We start from the raw sequence: 15,224 nt of genomic DNA on the forward strand, positions 1-15,224 counted from the left end.
ACAGGTTAGCAATGAACCCCGAGCCGGGATTGCTAACAAGGCTGGAAATTCAAAACATCAAAAATCTAATCATTTCAATTTCTCAAACAATCAACTATTTTACACAATTTAAATGATACACATCTCCTTAATCTAACCACATTGTTCGATTTTCAAAGAGGCTTTACGGCAAAAGCATAAAGTTAGATTATGTTAGGACAGTACATAGCCACAAAAGTACAAACATCCATTTTCAATTCAAGGTCAGGCGTCACCAAAAGCAGAAACCAGCTTGAATTATGCACTAACTTTTGTCAATCTCCATCAGATGACACTCCTAGGACATTATGTTATACAATACATGCATTTTTTGTTCCATCAAGTTCATATTTATATCCAAAAACCGCATTTTACAGTAGCGTGAAATTCAGATTTTTTTTCTTCTCTGAAATGCTTCCGGTGAACATAACAAAATTACTATTCGAAAACATTGGTAAATTATAATATTGTCATTCAAAGAATAATATATTATCATCTCGTATTTGCTACCGAATGGCCAGATCTCAAAATAACTTTACTGGGAAATCACATTTTGCAATAAACGGGGTGCTATGCTAAGAACAACAGGCTATGCTATACAGTTAGCATCATCTAAAATCGATAATAACATTGTAAATATCCCCTTACCTTTGATTATCTCCATCAGAAGGCAGGCATCCCAGGTCCTGAAGGCATCCCAGGTCCGGAACAAATGTGGTTTCTTTTGACAAAGTTCATAATTTATGTCCAAATAACACCAAGTACTTAGCGTTCATTATGCTCCCACAAAACGTGGTGGGGGGACTGTAAAATCACGCCGAAAAGCTAAAAAAAACCTAGTAAATAATCTATTTATGTTCGTTCAAACATGTCAAATGTTGTTTAGCATTAATCTTTTGGTCCATTTTTAACGTTAAACATCAGTAATATTTTCACACAACCTATCCTATGTCTAGATAAACAATGAAGACAAAACTCACGTTTCTCAGATTTATGCGCAGGCGCAAAAAAATGAAGTGATGACATGTCAACTTCCTTGGATTCTAATTTGCTCTCTGTTTATCATAGACGCTTCAAACAACTTTATAATGATCGTTGACATCTAGTGGAAGCCGTAGGTGTTGCGAAATGAATCCTTTCTCACTATGGTATCTATAAAACAATGACACTAAATAGTACAGTCACAAAATTCACATTTTTTTGGATCTATTTTTCACAGGTTTTTGCCTGCAATATGAGTTTTGTTATACTTACAGACACCATTCAAACTGTTTTAGAAAATTCAGAGTGTTTTCTATCCGAATGTGTTAATAATATGCATATCCTAGCTTCTGAGTTGGTGTAGGAGGCAGTTAAAAATGGGCACATATTTTTTTCAAAATGTCTCAATACTGCCCCCGAGCCCCAACAGGTTTAAGATCCATTGCTGTTACAGCTGGTATTTGCCTGGTATTATGGGGAAAATATGTAGTACGTCCTGGTACTGTACTTTCAACACAGTTGCTAATTACCTGGTACATAACAGCGTTTCTCTCAATGAAACCAAAGCATAATTACTGTGTGATTTGTCAGGCCATTACTCGTAAATACCAGTGAAATGTATTTACAGTACTATGGTAAATGCTATCTAATCACACTGGTGGTGCCTCCCCCTGTTTAAGGTGTGTCTTCCTACCTGACAACGGAGCCTTCTTTGTCAACTATGTCATTGCCTCAGCGTTTATCGGTAACGCCATGGACCTGCTGCGGATTCCAGGCTTGCTCATGTATATGATCCGACTGTCCCTGGCCCGTTCCTCTGCAGAGAGGCGCAACGTAAAGAGGGTAAGAGTCCTTAAGGAATATATTGCCGCTGCCGTGCTCAAGTTCAATTGACTTTTCAATGCTGAATGTTTTCGTGTCTACAGCATCAAGCGTTTGAATTCCAGTTTGGAGCGGCCTACGCCTGGATGATGTCCGTCTTCACTGTAGTTATGACATACAGCATCACCTGTCCAATCATCGTCCCCTTTGGTGAGTCAGCCCACCTCTCCCCAGAGAGGAAAGGGGTAAGAGGGAGAGAGGGTGGAGAAAGTGAAAGATTGTGTAGGGAAGAGAGACTGGGGAGAGAGAGGACTACTCTCCCCTCTCTTGGGTCACCTATTGGCAGTTCTTTGTATGCGTCAGAATGAATCACCAAGGAAATTAGGGAAAACTAAACTTATGCATTATGCCTAGAACAGGCTTACCCACTCCTGGTGTGTACATACAGTATTAATATGTCAGTACTGTGCATCTCTATGTTAAAGCACTGTATAGGTACAATATGCAATGTATCTTTACTAAGACATACAGTGCGGAAAGTATTCATACCCCTTGACTTATTCCACATTTTGTTGTTACAGCCTGAATTCAAAATGAAAAGCTGAAATGTCATGAGTCAATAAGTATTCAACACTGGTTGAATACTTATTGACTTACGACATTTCAGCTTTCCATTTTTTATTTGTGAAAATTTCTAAAAACGTAATTCCACTTTGATATTATGGGGTATTGTGTGTAGGCCAGTGACACAAAATGTACGTTTTATACATTTTATATACTGGCAGTAACACAACAAACTAATATGACCCCACTGTGAAAAGGGGAGATTTTCACGACCCCCACAAGTGTCACGGGTCTGAAGGTAACCGGTACGGGTTTAAAAAAGGAATGGAAGTATGGAGGTAGTTTTGTGCCTACCCCCAAAAAGTTAAATATGTGTAAATCCTGAGCTGTCTTGATCTCCTAGATAAAGAACAGACACTTCAACAGACACCTTATTTCTTATGATTGATTTGACTGTCTTTTTTGCCATTTATGAATGTGTTTTTCAATGCATTTCTATGGGCTATAGTAATAAAGGCCAAATTCCATATTTTATCAAATCATTTTTTTATACACTTTAAGGGGTCATAAAATTCAAAATCAAATAGCTAAATGATTTATGGTTTGACCAGTGACAAAAAATTGCAATCAATTTTATATTCAGGCTGTAACACAACAAAATGTGGAAAAAGTCAAGGGGTGTGAATACTTTCTGAAGGCACTGTACTTGGAAAGACAGGCCAACACCAGCGAAGATGGGAGTGTCCATAGTGAAAATAATAGTTTTTGTTAAATATAAGTTCATAGTGATACATAAGTAATATGTGTAGTAAAAATGCTTTTCAATGTAATATTAAGCATATTTCAAATATATTTTGACCCATTCGTATTTGCTTCGTATATTCAAACATACAGTATTTGACATTGTTTTGGTTTGGATGTGGACGCCTTAAGTCTGCTTCTCCTGTGAATAATTCAGGGCCAGTGAAATAATTCCGCACAAGATGAAGAATAAAGGGTTACTGTTCAGGAACTAAATGATACAGAATACTAACTTACATTGGCTGGGGTCTGTCCATAGGCAGTTGCAGCTCCAGACCAGAAAGAACCACTGCAGGGAAAAATTATTATTTTTAGCTAGAAATAAACTAGCTAGCTAGCCATTTCTTGCTATATTGCTGTCAGAGAAACCCAGCCCACTCTACAAAGCTAGCTAGCAAGCAACACATTGCTTGACAAGCAACATTTAACATGAACTAACTAGCTTTGGCAATTAAATTATAACACATACATGACATATTAACTCAGAGCTTTAATATCCAAATAATTCTTCACTTGGTCAGTCACACTGCATGTTGTGGTGTCAGGCTAAAGGAGCTAGCTAGCTAACTAGCTGTGTTGGCTAGCTCGGTGAAAACTCTTGTATGCAGGCAGTTGAAGAAAATTCCTTTGTCACCCGCAAGGTGAAAAACATATTTTAAATCAATGTTATGATTATACTGTATAATCAATGTTATGATTATACTGTATCATCAAATAAAATGCCATTATCCACAAGAAAGATTTGATGCTGACAGCTGCTCTTCTCCATCTGAAGAATATAAATAAGATGAATATGTTCAAGATTCATGTCTCTTTTCGAAATAAACATAGTAAGATTAGCTATGTTTCACATGTGACAGGTAGCCTCAATAGCTGTATAAATTATTTTCAACTTTTGCATGCAAACCCCAGTTTGGGACCCTAATTGCAAGGTACCAGAGGTCAATAAACTGAGCATTTCAATTCCGCATGATACATGTTGCACGAAAATATATTTAATTGACATATAGTTTAAAATATATTTATATACACTATATACATAAAATTATTTGGACACCCCAACAAGTCAGTTCGTCAAATGTCTGCCCTGCTAGAGCTGCCCCGGTCAACTGTAAATGCTGTTATTGTGAAGTGGAAACATCTAGGAGCAACAACGGCTCATCCACGAAGTGATAGGTCACACAAGCTCACAGAACGGGACCGCTGAAGAGAGTAGTGCGTAAAAAGGCTGGTAACTCGAATTAACGTATCCTCTGCAGCAGAGGTAACTCTGGGTCTTCCTCTCCTGTGGCGGTCCTCATGAGAGCCAGTTTCATCATGGGGCTTGATGGTTTTTGCGACTGCACTTGAAGAAACTTTCAAAGTTCTTGAAATTTTCCAGATTGACTGACCATGTCTTAAAGTAATGATGGACTGTCGTTTCTCTGCTTATTTTAGCTGTTCTTGCCATAATATGGACTTGGTCTTTTTCCAAATAGGGCTATCTTCTGTATACCAACCCTACCTTGTCACAACTGTTTGGCTCAAACTCATTAAGAAGGAAAGAAATTCCACAAATTAACTTTTAACAACGTACACCTTTAATTGAAATGCATTCCAGGTGACTACCTCATGAAACTGGTTGAGGGAATGCCAAGAGTGTTCAAAGCTGTCATCAATGCAAAGGGTTGCTACTTTAAACAATTCAAAATATATTTAAGATTCTTCAGACTTTTTTGGTTACTACAAAATTCCATGTGTTATTTCATAGTTTTGATGTCTTCACTGTTATTCTACAATGTAGAAAATAGTAAAAATAAAGAAAAACACTGGAATGAGTAGGTGTGTCCAAACTTTTGACTGGTACTGTATTTATAAATATATTTTGAATTCCCCTGCATATATGTACATACTGTATATTATTATAAATTAGTTTTCCATATGGGTTGTATACACTTGTCTACTTTAGTAAGGATGGGAACATTTGCTTTTTGGGCAAAAGTGAACACACATTTGTTAATTTAGTAAAAACTTGTAACCCCCTCAACTCAGGAATTTAAACTGTAGCAACCCAGGTGTAATCCCCAAAGAGCAAGCACAGACTTATCAGCTTTGGCATGGGTCCTCAGATCCTCAAAAGGTTTTACAGCTGCACCATCGAGAGCATCCTGAAGGGTTGCATCACTACCTGGTATTGCAATTGCTAGGCCTACGAGCGCAAGGAACTACAGAGGGTAGTGCGTACGGCCCAGTACAACACCGGGGCCAAGCTTCTTGCCGTCCGGGACCTCTATACCAGGCGGTGTCAGAGGAAGGCCCTAAAAATTGTCAGACTCCATGCATAGTCACTTTAATAACCCTACCTTCATGTCCATAATTACCTCGGCACCGGTGCCCCCCGCACACTGACATTGACACATAGACTCTGAACCGGTACCCCCTGTATATAGCACCGCTATTGTTATTTACTGCTGCTATTTAATTATTTGTTTTTCTTATCTCTTACTTTTTTTTAGGTATTTTCTTAAAACTGCATTGTTGGTTAAGGGCTTGTAAGTTAGCATTTCACTCTAAGGTCTACACCTGTTGTTTTCGGCACATGTGACAAATACAATTTGATTTGATGCCAGTTGTCTCCAGCAAAGACTTAAAATGGGTGGGGGGGGGTGTGTGTGTGTGTGTGTGTGTGTGTGTGTGTGTGTGTGTGTGTGTGTGTGTGTGTGTGTGTGTATGTATGTTCAGTAGTTAAACAACAGTTCTCAAACAAAAAATTTTCTCCCTCTTTCCAGGTCTGATGTACATGCTGCTGAAGCACCTGGTGGATAGATACAACATGTATTACGCTTACCTTCCCTCGAAACTGGACAAGAAAATCCACTCAGGTGCTGTCAATCAGGTGGTGGCAGCTCCCATCCTCTGTCTCTTTTGGCTGCTATTCTTTTCCACCATGCGCACAGGTAAGGGGCTGGGGGATCTTTTTCTTCCCAGAATTAGTGGTAATTTGGATTGTTAAGATGTGTTAGTACCTTACCCTTACCACCTTTTTCAGTGGGAGAGTCCTGAAGTCTCATTGTAACTTAACGTCTCTTTGCACTGTTTTAAAACCCAGGCTTTGTAACCCCCACATCCATGTTCACTTTGGTGGTCCTAATCATCACCATTGTGGTATGCCTGTCGCACGTCTGCTTCGGCCACTTCAAGTACCTCAGCGCTCACAACTACAAGGTACGGGTCACTGTGCTCAAGGTACGGCTCACCAACACGCCAAGTGTCCAGTCCTTCAATTCAGGTAGCAGACTTAGGCCAAGTAGTTCCATAGAGGAGAATCTCTGACAGCTCTTTTCCCTTCTTTCCCCCTTCCCTCCTCTGGCCTCAAACAGATTGACACCAAGGAAACAGATGTTGACGTGGTTGAAAATGGCCGCCCACCACTCCGCACCTTCTCCTCTCCTTCTAATAAGTCTCAGGTAAGCAGATTCTTTTTCGGGGTTTTGGAGTATTCCAAGCTGTTGAATTGTGGGGACTAGAATGGAACTGTCCAGATAGCACAGTGAGATTGGCCCAACGTTATCGCAATGCACAATATGCGTAATTTTGTCCAGTGTTCCAACGATGTGTGTTTGTTTGCTCCCTTGACAAACAATCTGACTTTGGTCCAAATCTGGGATTCAAAAAACAACAAAGCAGCCACCCCGCCATTGTTTTGGGAAATTAAAAAAAGATGAGACTGGAGAAATGTAACCACTCTCAAATTCATACCGATCTACCAACCGATCTATACCGACCGATCTATCGGTGCAAGGACTAACCGTCTGTGAGATCAAAATGATAGCTTTAATATTTTTTGAAGCTATACAGTACTTTGACATTGCAGCCGACTTTGAAAGCAAGTCGAGACTGACTGATCTACAAATCACCTTGCATCATAAATAACTACTCAATATTATTTGTAGCTCAGTCAGTCACAATGATGCATCACGGTTTTGATGCTGCCAAACACGGCCCATGTCAAGTGTTTTCGGATCATGTCATCGGAAATACTTTTGTTCCTCTTATCTTTTTGAGTACAAAACATAGAAACACACCATTTTCATGTGGGTTCGTTTCCCAAGAGCACCCATACGTAAAATGTATGCACACATGACTAAGTCGCTTTATAAAAGCGTCTGCTAAATGGAATATATTTATATATTATTATATATGCTGATGTTGGGGAGGTGCTGAAAATGATGAATATGAAATGTTCCTTTAATTTTAAATGACATGAAAATTGCTGAATTTGGTTATCACCAGCTCGACCTGCTATCACGCTATGTTTGCAAGTGCTAAATTGCTTGTGTTATAGTGGAAACTCTGACAAGTCGGGTTCTGATGCCCGACTTGGCTGTATATAAATGTTTGTCTCCTCGTCAATGCAACTACGTACCATCTCCCTGTCAACTTTTCACCAGCAGCATACCACTCTGCATCCCACTTCTGTCTTGCTTCTGAAGCTAAGCAGGGTCGGCCCTGATCGGTCCCTGGATGGTAGACTAGATGCTGCTGGAAGAGGTGTTGGAGGGCCAGTATGGGACACTTCACCTCTGGTCTTAAGATCAAATCCCAATACCCCAGGGCAGTGAAGGGGACATTGCCCTGCTTAGGCTTGCCTCTTTCAGATGGGAAGTTAAATGGGTGTCCTAACTCTGTGGTTGTTAAAAGTCCCACGGCACCTATCGCAAGAGTAGGGGTATCCTAGATACATTCCATCATGGCCACCTAATCATCCCCTAATTGGCATATATCACTCCTCACCTCTCCACCATGCTAGCTGATGTGTGGTGAGGGTTCTGGCACAAAATGGTTGCTGTGCATTACCCAAGTGGGTGCCACACATTGGTGGTGGATGAGTTGAGTTTCCCCTTTATGATGTAAAGCGCTTTGAGTACCGAAGTTGGTTGAAAGGGGCTATACAAATCCAATCCATCATTATTATAGACTTTTGGCAATTTGCTCCCTGTGTATTCCCTGGTTGTTTGGAGTCAGCAGCACTTCTAAATAGGTCTTAATGTCAATTATAATATCTGGAATTGTAAAGAAATTCAATTCCTTAAGAGAAAAAGAAACAACTCTGAAGTTGCTTGTTCACTAGTCATTCTGATCATTTTCAATGTAAACAAACAGCAATGTCTTGCTGATTTACTATTGGTTCACATTCTTGGCAGTTGAACATGTGAACATTTTCTTGCATAGAATGGGCGATTTCCTGCCTGACTAGATGCGCAGGCGTTGTATTGCATCAGCCAATGGTTGTGTCGACCTATGCAGTCAGGCATCATTTTGCTATATCATATGGTGTTTAACTGATATGTTAAATACCTATCCAGGGCTTTGTAAGAGCTGGCATTGGTCTGCAATGTAGTCAGGCAGGAACTCAACCATTGTATCTATGGGTTATGATGAAGTATGAAGCAATACAAAGCCTAAGGAGTATTCTTTCAAAAACAAGTGGAAGTTGAAATTATCAGTACAAATTCAAACACATTTAACTTCTCAAGATGCCATTTATAAGCATATTAATGGTGAGGTACAGGATCCTTCATAACATTGAATGTTTGTTTCTTTTCTCCTTAGCAACCAACGTACATTGCCCAGGTCTTACAGGACCCAATCATGGATGATGCTTGCACAGGCAGTGGGGAGGAAGATCGGGGGTCCTCACAGGATGAGGAGATGATCAACACTGGGAATAGTCTCAATGAAGCTGACTTCCAGTCTGGTGAAGACAGCCTCATAGCCAATGAGGTCCACCAGTAGCACTACCAGCTGAGAAGGGGAAAGAGCGAAATATGGTGAGAGAGGGATTTTGGAGAGGATGAATGCCAGACATGAACAACAAGCCACCAACTACACTTTGGATTCTAAAACAATCTGCAGTCATTCCTCCCCCATGCTCCCCCACTCTGTCACCTTTTTTCTGTTGTGCCTCTGCACATTGGCATTACCAGAAAATGCCAGATACATCACATCACATCACATCACATCTCACACACACACACACACACACACACACACACACACACACACGCAGTGTAATTGTGAATGGTTTTGTTAAGTATAATTTGGAGATTGTCTGTGCGGATTCTTCAAAGTCCCCTCTCAGTGTATTTTGAACACCTATCGGCGCGATATGAATCTGGGTGTTGACGCCCCTTGTTTTATTTATTTATCTACTGGAGTCCTACACTTTTATGGAGCTTCTATGGAGCACAAGTCCAACACTGGTTTTCATCAAATCCAAAAAGATGGAGTCCCAGAAAAGAAACCATACAATAGCCTAGACTTTGTACATATCCCAAAATATGCCAACCGTTTTTGTGTCTCTTATTGGAAAGAGGGGATCAAAATTGTGCCTGGTTTGGGTTTCTTTTCATCCATGTTTCCTTACTAAATCCCCATCAAGGTGGCTCAGGACTGGTGGAGAGGTCATGAAATTTAGGCTACAAAGCCTCTAATGAAATCCTGCTCCAAACACAGGTCCCATTAACTTTTATGGGTCTACAGACTCATACCCAAACTAAACTTGGTTCATTCTTGTCAATGTGCAAAGCACCCTGCATTAGGTCTCCTTTCTCATAGTTTATGAACAAAATTACTTGCTTGCCCCTTTTTTCTTTGATATCTTGTTTGTCATAAGATATTCACTCTGCCACTGAACATCCTAGCCAGTGGTTGGAGACACCATCTTAACATGACGTATAAAAACATGATGCCGTCACTGTCAAGTTTGTGTATTATTATTATTTTTTACTTCATGTGTCTCACGTCACTGAATGGGCACTGTTGGAGGATATCAGGGCCATCACATCGGCCCTCTGTTGTGTCATCGATATTCCAAAGACGGCAGTGGGCATGGCATGCCAAACAGCCAACAGACCAGGGTCCGCTCAGATGGATTGTGGGGTTTCTGGTGTGACTTGTGTTGTCATGACATTTGTCTACGGTCCTCCTGCCTGTGATGCCCTGTCAGTCACCTGGTCTTGCTGCTCCCCTCCATCCTGTCCATCTCAGTTTCCAAAGTCGTGGATGGCTTGGTGACTCTTGCAGCCACTAACATTGTACAGTTTTTATTTTGTCTTTTATTTTTTATTTTACCTCTACTACCTTAAACATATGAACATATACACCTGAAATAGGAAGCACATTTTCTTGTCAGCGCATAGTTCAATAGGCAACTTCTACTCTAACTGGGTTCTGTTCACCTTGGAGAACTTCAACATTTACACAATAGTTCAATAGTTTAGCTTATGTTGTAGATCCAGGGAAAAGCTGGGCGACATGAAGAAACTGGTCTTGCCTCAAATTGTACTCTCTACCCTTAAAATCCTCCAGTCAGAAGTACGCTGAGGTGAAATATATGCATCTCTGGAAGAGCCAAATCCCAATGCATTAGCTGTTTTTCTATGCTTCCTCTCAGAGGGAATAGAAATGAAGTGTAGATTAAAAATGTAGTAAAGTATTTTGCTCCTCAGGAGTCATACCTATGGAAGGTAATTGTTCAGATATACAGCACCAATGAATAGCGATGCTTCCATTTATTTTTGTCACATCAGTTTGGGTGCAGTGTGTGTCTCTGATTTGAAGTGCAATCAGCCAGGTGTCTGTCTGATGCAAATTGGCTCTCAGCCTCTTTTCTCAGCCCGCAACTACCCCATTTGGTGTTCACAGTTATACCCTGGGAAATTGTGATGACATTTCAAAGGCAGTGTGCAATTTCTTTTCTTAATGGAATTCAAGCACAAAACACATGAAAACGCAATCAAATACTTCCATAAAAGACATTGGGTAGAAATAAATGAATGCACAACTACATATATAAATTCATATCTTAAATTACCACAATTTCATGAATTTGAAACAATCCAGTCCAAAACAGAAAAAAAAGTGGATAACAGAACAAAGGCAGAATTAAATGTAACTTTCCTGAAGTATTAAATCACTGGGTAAGTATTGTCAATATACAGTAGTGATGGCTGTATATTAGTGATCTCCCTAATACTTTTAAGTGGAGCATTCTAATTATTTCTTTATAAACCTAGCCAGTCCTTTCAGATCTGTGAACACCATAGGGATGGGGCCAAATGGAAAAGACTAGGGACCAAAAATTTACCAGGCCCAGAGTGTGGCTCCACTGACTAGTCCAACAAATGAGGTGCACTGATAGTGAAGATCTGCTAGAGGTTACTGTATACCTGTGTTTTTGTATTACTATAATTATCATGTTTTGGAACGGGACGAATCGTCTCTGGGCAAAATGATTTGTTGTAACAAAAAAAAGGATGTTTTACCAATTTGCATCAGGAACATGCAATAGCAAAGAAATAGAACTAGAGCAGTGACTTAAGGAAATGTTGAAGTCTCAGGTGTGCTTGTTTGAAAAAAAAGTGTTTACATCTGGGGTTTTTGCAATTGTAATAGTTGTTTTCAACTTTAAGCATTTCGATCTGTTGATGAAGCTAATCTATGAAAGCTGTGGCTATTGGTAACAGTAACATTTTATCAGGTAGGAAAATAAAAACATATACCATGGTTGTCTTATTAGCAGCACAGTTTCCTCTGTAGACACACTGAAATTACCATTGTATTGTGGTTTGTCCCTGTTTGAAAACCATAGCTACATGCTGGAGATATTGTAGCTTTTCTGTGTCTACTCTGTTCTGTTTCCCTTTTAAGTGAGTGTGCACTAACATTCCGTTCATGATTGTATGCACACAAACACAAGACTAACAACTGTCCAGTGAAAGTACATTTTCCTGACAATATAAGAAATATTTTAAGAGGCTTGCTTGTTAATAGACAGTCTATTTCTCATTGGAAATTAAGTTACTTTACAATAACACAAAAAAAGGCTTTGAGATATTTTTGTAAATCGCAAAAGGAACTGTTTTCAGTGACATAGCCTATTCCAGATTTGATACCGATTATGTATTATGTTGATAGCTGTGACAATGCTGTTATATGTATTGGGATTTATTTATCATGAACTGACTTTTTATTTTATAACTGTTGCTAAGGATTTAAGTTATGAAAAGAAGAATGTGATCTGAAAAATAAACATGCCTTGATAGAAGGATTCGGGAATGGTTTGCTAAAGTTTATGATTAGATTTCAATATACACTACCATTCAAAGGTTTGGGGTCACTTAGAAATGTTCTTGTTTTTGAAAGAAAAGTCAATTAAAATAACATGAAATTGATCAGAAATACAGTGTAGACATTGTTAATGACTATTGTAGCTGGAAACGGCAGATTTCTTTATGGAATATCTACATGGGCGTACAGAGGCCCATTATCAGCAACCATCACTCCTGTGTTCCAATGGCACGTTGTGTGAGCGAATCCAAGTTTATAATTTTAAAAGGCTAATGGATCATTATAAAACCATTTTGCAATTATGTTCGCACAGCTGGAAACTGTTGTGCCTATTAAAGAAGCAATAAAACTGGCCTTCTTTAGACTAGTTGAGTATCTGGAGCATCAGCATTTGTGGGTTCGATTACAGGCTCAAAATGTCCAGAAACAAAGAACTTTATCCCGAAACTCATCAGTCTATTCTTGTTCTGAGAAATGAAAGCTATTCCATGCGAGAAATGGCCAAGAAACTGAAGATCTCGTACAATGCTGTGTATTACTCCCTTCACAGGACAGCGCAAATTGGCTCCAACTAGAGGAGTGGGAGGCCCCGGTGCACAACTGAGCAAGAAGACAAGTACATTAGTGTCTAGTTTGAGAAACAGATGCCTCACAAGTCCTCAACTGGCAGCTTCATTAAATAGTACTATCAAAACACCAGTCTCAACGTCAACAGTGAAGAGGTGACTCCGGGATGCTGGCCTTCTAGGCAGAATTGCAAAGAAAAAGCCATATCTCAGACAGGCCAATAAAAAGAAAAAAGATTAAGATGGGAAAAAGAACACATACTCTGACAACATCCTGGACTCGCCTCTTCACCGTTGACGTTGAGACTGGTGTTTTGCCGGTACTATATAATGAAGCTGCCAGTTGAGAACTTGTGAGGCGTCTGTTTCTCAAACTAGACACTAATGTACTTGTCCTGTTGCTCAGTTGTGCACCGGGGCCTCCCACTCTTTCTATTCTGGTTAGAGCCAGGTTTGCGCTGTTCTGTGAACGGAGTAGTACACAGCGTTGTACGAGGTCTTCAGTTTCTTGGCAGTTTCTCGCATGGAATAGCCTTCATTTCTCAGAACAAGAATAGACTGATGAGTTTCAGAAGAAAATGATTTGTTTCTGGCCATTTTGAGCCTATAATCGAACCCACAAATGCTGATGCTCCAGATACTCAACTTGTCTAAAGAAGGCCAGTTTTATTGCTTCTTTAATCAGGACAACCGTTTTCAGCTGTGCTAATGGGGCAGCAGGTAGCCTAGTGATTAGAGCGTTGGACTGGTAACAGAAAGGTTGCAAAATCGAATCCCCGAGCTGACAAGGTAAAAATCTGTCGTTCTGCCCCTGAACAAGGCAGTTAACCCACTGTTCCGAGGCCATCATTGAAAATAAGAATTTGTTCTTAACTGACCTGCCTAGTTAAATAAAGGTAAAATAAAAAATAAAAAACATAATTGCAAAAGGGTTTTCTAATGACCATTTAGCCTTTTAAAATGATAAACTTGGATTAGCTAACACAATTTCATGAAATAATCCAGTCCAAAACAGAAAAAAGTGGATAACAGGACAAAGGGAGAAATAGATAACTAAAATCACTGGGTAAGTAGAGCCATCACTACCGTATATTGACTATACCTCCAAATTACTTTTAAGTGGAGCATTCTAAGTATTTCTTTATAAGCCTAGCCAGTTCTTTCAGATCTGTGAACACCATAGGGATGGGGTTTAAATGGGAAAGACCAAAAATTTACCAGGCCCAAGAGTGTGGCTCCACTGACTAGTCCAACAAATGAGGTGCACTGATAGTGAAGATCTGCTAGAGGTCACTATACCTGTGTTTTTGTATTACTATAATTATCATGTTTTGGAATGGGACGAATCTTCTCTGTGCAAAATGATTTGTTGTAACAACAAAAAGGATGTTTTACCAATTTGCATCAGGAACATGCAATAGCAAGCGTGACATTTGCAAAGAAATAGAACTAGAGCAGTGACTTAAGGAAATGTTGAAGTCTCAGGTGTACTTGTTGTAAAAAAAAAAAAAAAAACAGACGTAACATTTTTTTTCAATTGTATTAGTTTGCAACTTTAAGCATTTCGATCTGTTGATGAAGCTAATCTATGAAAGCTGTGGCTATTGGTAACAGTAACATTTTATCAGGTAGGAAAATAAAAACATGTACCATGGTTGTCTTGTTATTAGCAGCACAGTTTCCTCTGTAGACACACTGAAATTACCATTGTATTGTGGTTTTGTCCCTGTTTGAAAACCATAGCTACATGCAGGAGATATTGTAGCTTTTCTGTGTCTACTCTGTTCTGTAACTTCTGTTTCCCTTTTAAGTGAGTGTGCACTAACACTCCGTTCATGATTGTATGCACAGTAACACAAGACTAACAACTGTCCAGTGAAAGTACATTTTCCTGACAATATAATAAATATTTTAAGAGGCTTGCTTGCTAATAGACAGTCTATTTCTCAATGGAAATGAAGTTACTTTACAATAACACTATTCTACAGTGACAAAAAAAGGCTTTGAGATATTTTTGTAAATTGCAAAAGGAACTGTTTTCAGTGACAGCCTATTCCAGATTTGATACCGATTATGTATTATGTTGATAGCTGTGACAATGCTGTTATATGTATTGGGATTTATTTATCATGAACTGACTTTTTATTTTATAACTGTTGCTAAGGATTTAAGTTATGAAAAGAAGAATGTGATCTGAAAAATAAACATGCCTTGATAGAAGGATTCTATCACTAACAGGAGTCATGGTTGCTGATAATGGACCTCTGTACGCCTATGTAGATATTCCATTAAAAATCATGTTTCCAGCTACAGTAGTCATTTACAACATTAACAATGTCTACACTGTATTTCTGATCAATT

At 39.2% G+C, this 15,224-nt stretch overlaps 1 protein-coding gene across 3 annotated transcripts in view; it reads left to right on the forward strand.

Annotated features, from left to right (window-relative positions):
* The window catches only part of tmem63bb (transmembrane protein 63Bb), a 99,282-nt gene extending 86,874 nt beyond the window's left edge, over window positions 1–12,408 (forward strand). For 2 of the 3 annotated variants that reach the window (XM_045691329.2, XM_045691331.2), the window contains 6 exons: window positions 1,680–1,842; window positions 1,926–2,031; window positions 5,955–6,122; window positions 6,275–6,411; window positions 6,546–6,632; window positions 8,779–12,408. In XM_045691329.2, the coding sequence (XP_045547285.1) occupies window positions 1,680–1,842; window positions 1,926–2,031; window positions 5,955–6,122; window positions 6,275–6,411; window positions 6,546–6,632; window positions 8,779–8,961 (844 nt within the window). In that variant the 3' untranslated portion in view covers window positions 8,962–12,408. The remainder of the gene's footprint in view (window positions 1–1,679; window positions 1,843–1,925; window positions 2,032–5,954; window positions 6,123–6,274; window positions 6,412–6,545; window positions 6,633–8,778) is intronic. The other variant, XM_045691330.2, reaches the window with a different exon arrangement.
* The last annotated feature ends 2,816 nt before the right edge of the window (window positions 12,409–15,224 follow it).

The sequence above is a fragment of the Salmo salar genome, chromosome 12 (assembly GCF_965601325.2).
Source record: "Salmo salar chromosome 12, fSalSal1, whole genome shotgun sequence".
NCBI classification, from domain to species: domain Eukaryota; kingdom Metazoa; phylum Chordata; class Actinopteri; order Salmoniformes; family Salmonidae; genus Salmo; species Salmo salar.